The sequence below is a fragment of the Zingiber officinale genome, chromosome 8A, assembly GCF_018446385.1.
Source record: "Zingiber officinale cultivar Zhangliang chromosome 8A, Zo_v1.1, whole genome shotgun sequence".
Taxonomy (NCBI): Eukaryota; Viridiplantae; Streptophyta; class Magnoliopsida; order Zingiberales; family Zingiberaceae; genus Zingiber; species Zingiber officinale.
Genome location: NC_056000.1, coordinates 47,387,847 through 47,388,640, shown reverse-complemented (window position 1 = coordinate 47,388,640; position 794 = coordinate 47,387,847). Strand labels below are relative to the sequence as shown.

The following is a 794-nucleotide window of genomic DNA, read 5'->3' as shown; positions in this document are numbered from 1 at the left end:
TGCACCCGGTGTCTATACACCTTGGGCGCGGGTCGATGTACATTAGGGTCGCCTCGGCACTCCCACGTGTTGTGCGTCCCTGATTGATGATACTTACAGAACATCGGGGTCCACTTTTTGCCCTTCTTGAGTTGGGTGGCCTCCATATGGACTGCATGTGTCCTTGGCTCGGGATACGGTTGCGACCCCGTGGCCCTGGGGCCGGTTGGAGGCTGGTGGTTGCTTGGCCTCCTCCGATCGGGCACCTGTTGAGGGTCGGTTGGCCCCTCTTTCCTTCGAGCTGCTTGTGCCTCTTCCACATTAATGTATTCTGTGGCCTTCCTTTGAAGATGAGCAAAATCCTTCGGGGGCCTACGAATGAGGGATCAGAAAAACTCCCCTTCCACGAGCCCTTGAGTGAAAGCGTTTACCAGTACTTCTGATGAAACTGCTGGTATGTCCATCGCCATCTGGTTAAATCGCTGGATGTACGCCCTGAGCGCTTCTCGAGGACCTTGCTTTAGTGAAAACAAGTTGACGCTTGTTTTCTGATGCCGACGGCTACTTGCGAAGTGGTGCAGGAAAGCGGCCCGGAAATCCATGAAGCTACGTATGGAGCCGGTCGGTAACCTGGTGAACCACCGTTGAGCCGGTCCTGAAAGTGTTGTCAAGAATACCCTGCACTTCACTCCATCGGTGTACTGGTGGAGAGTGGCCGCGTTGTCGAACTTGGCCAAGTGATCATCTGGATCGGTGCTCCCATTGTATTCCCCAATCGCCAATGGGGTGTAATGGCGAGGTAAGGGATCTTCCAT

The 794-nt window shown here is 54.5% G+C and overlaps 1 protein-coding gene across 1 annotated transcript; it reads right to left on the bottom strand.

The window, feature by feature from the left end:
* Positions 1-365: 365 nt before the first annotated feature.
* Positions 366-794, bottom strand: LOC122010770. The gene has a single exon (XM_042567250.1). The coding sequence runs from the start codon at positions 792-794 to the stop codon at positions 366-368; it is 429 nt and encodes a 142-aa protein (XP_042423184.1).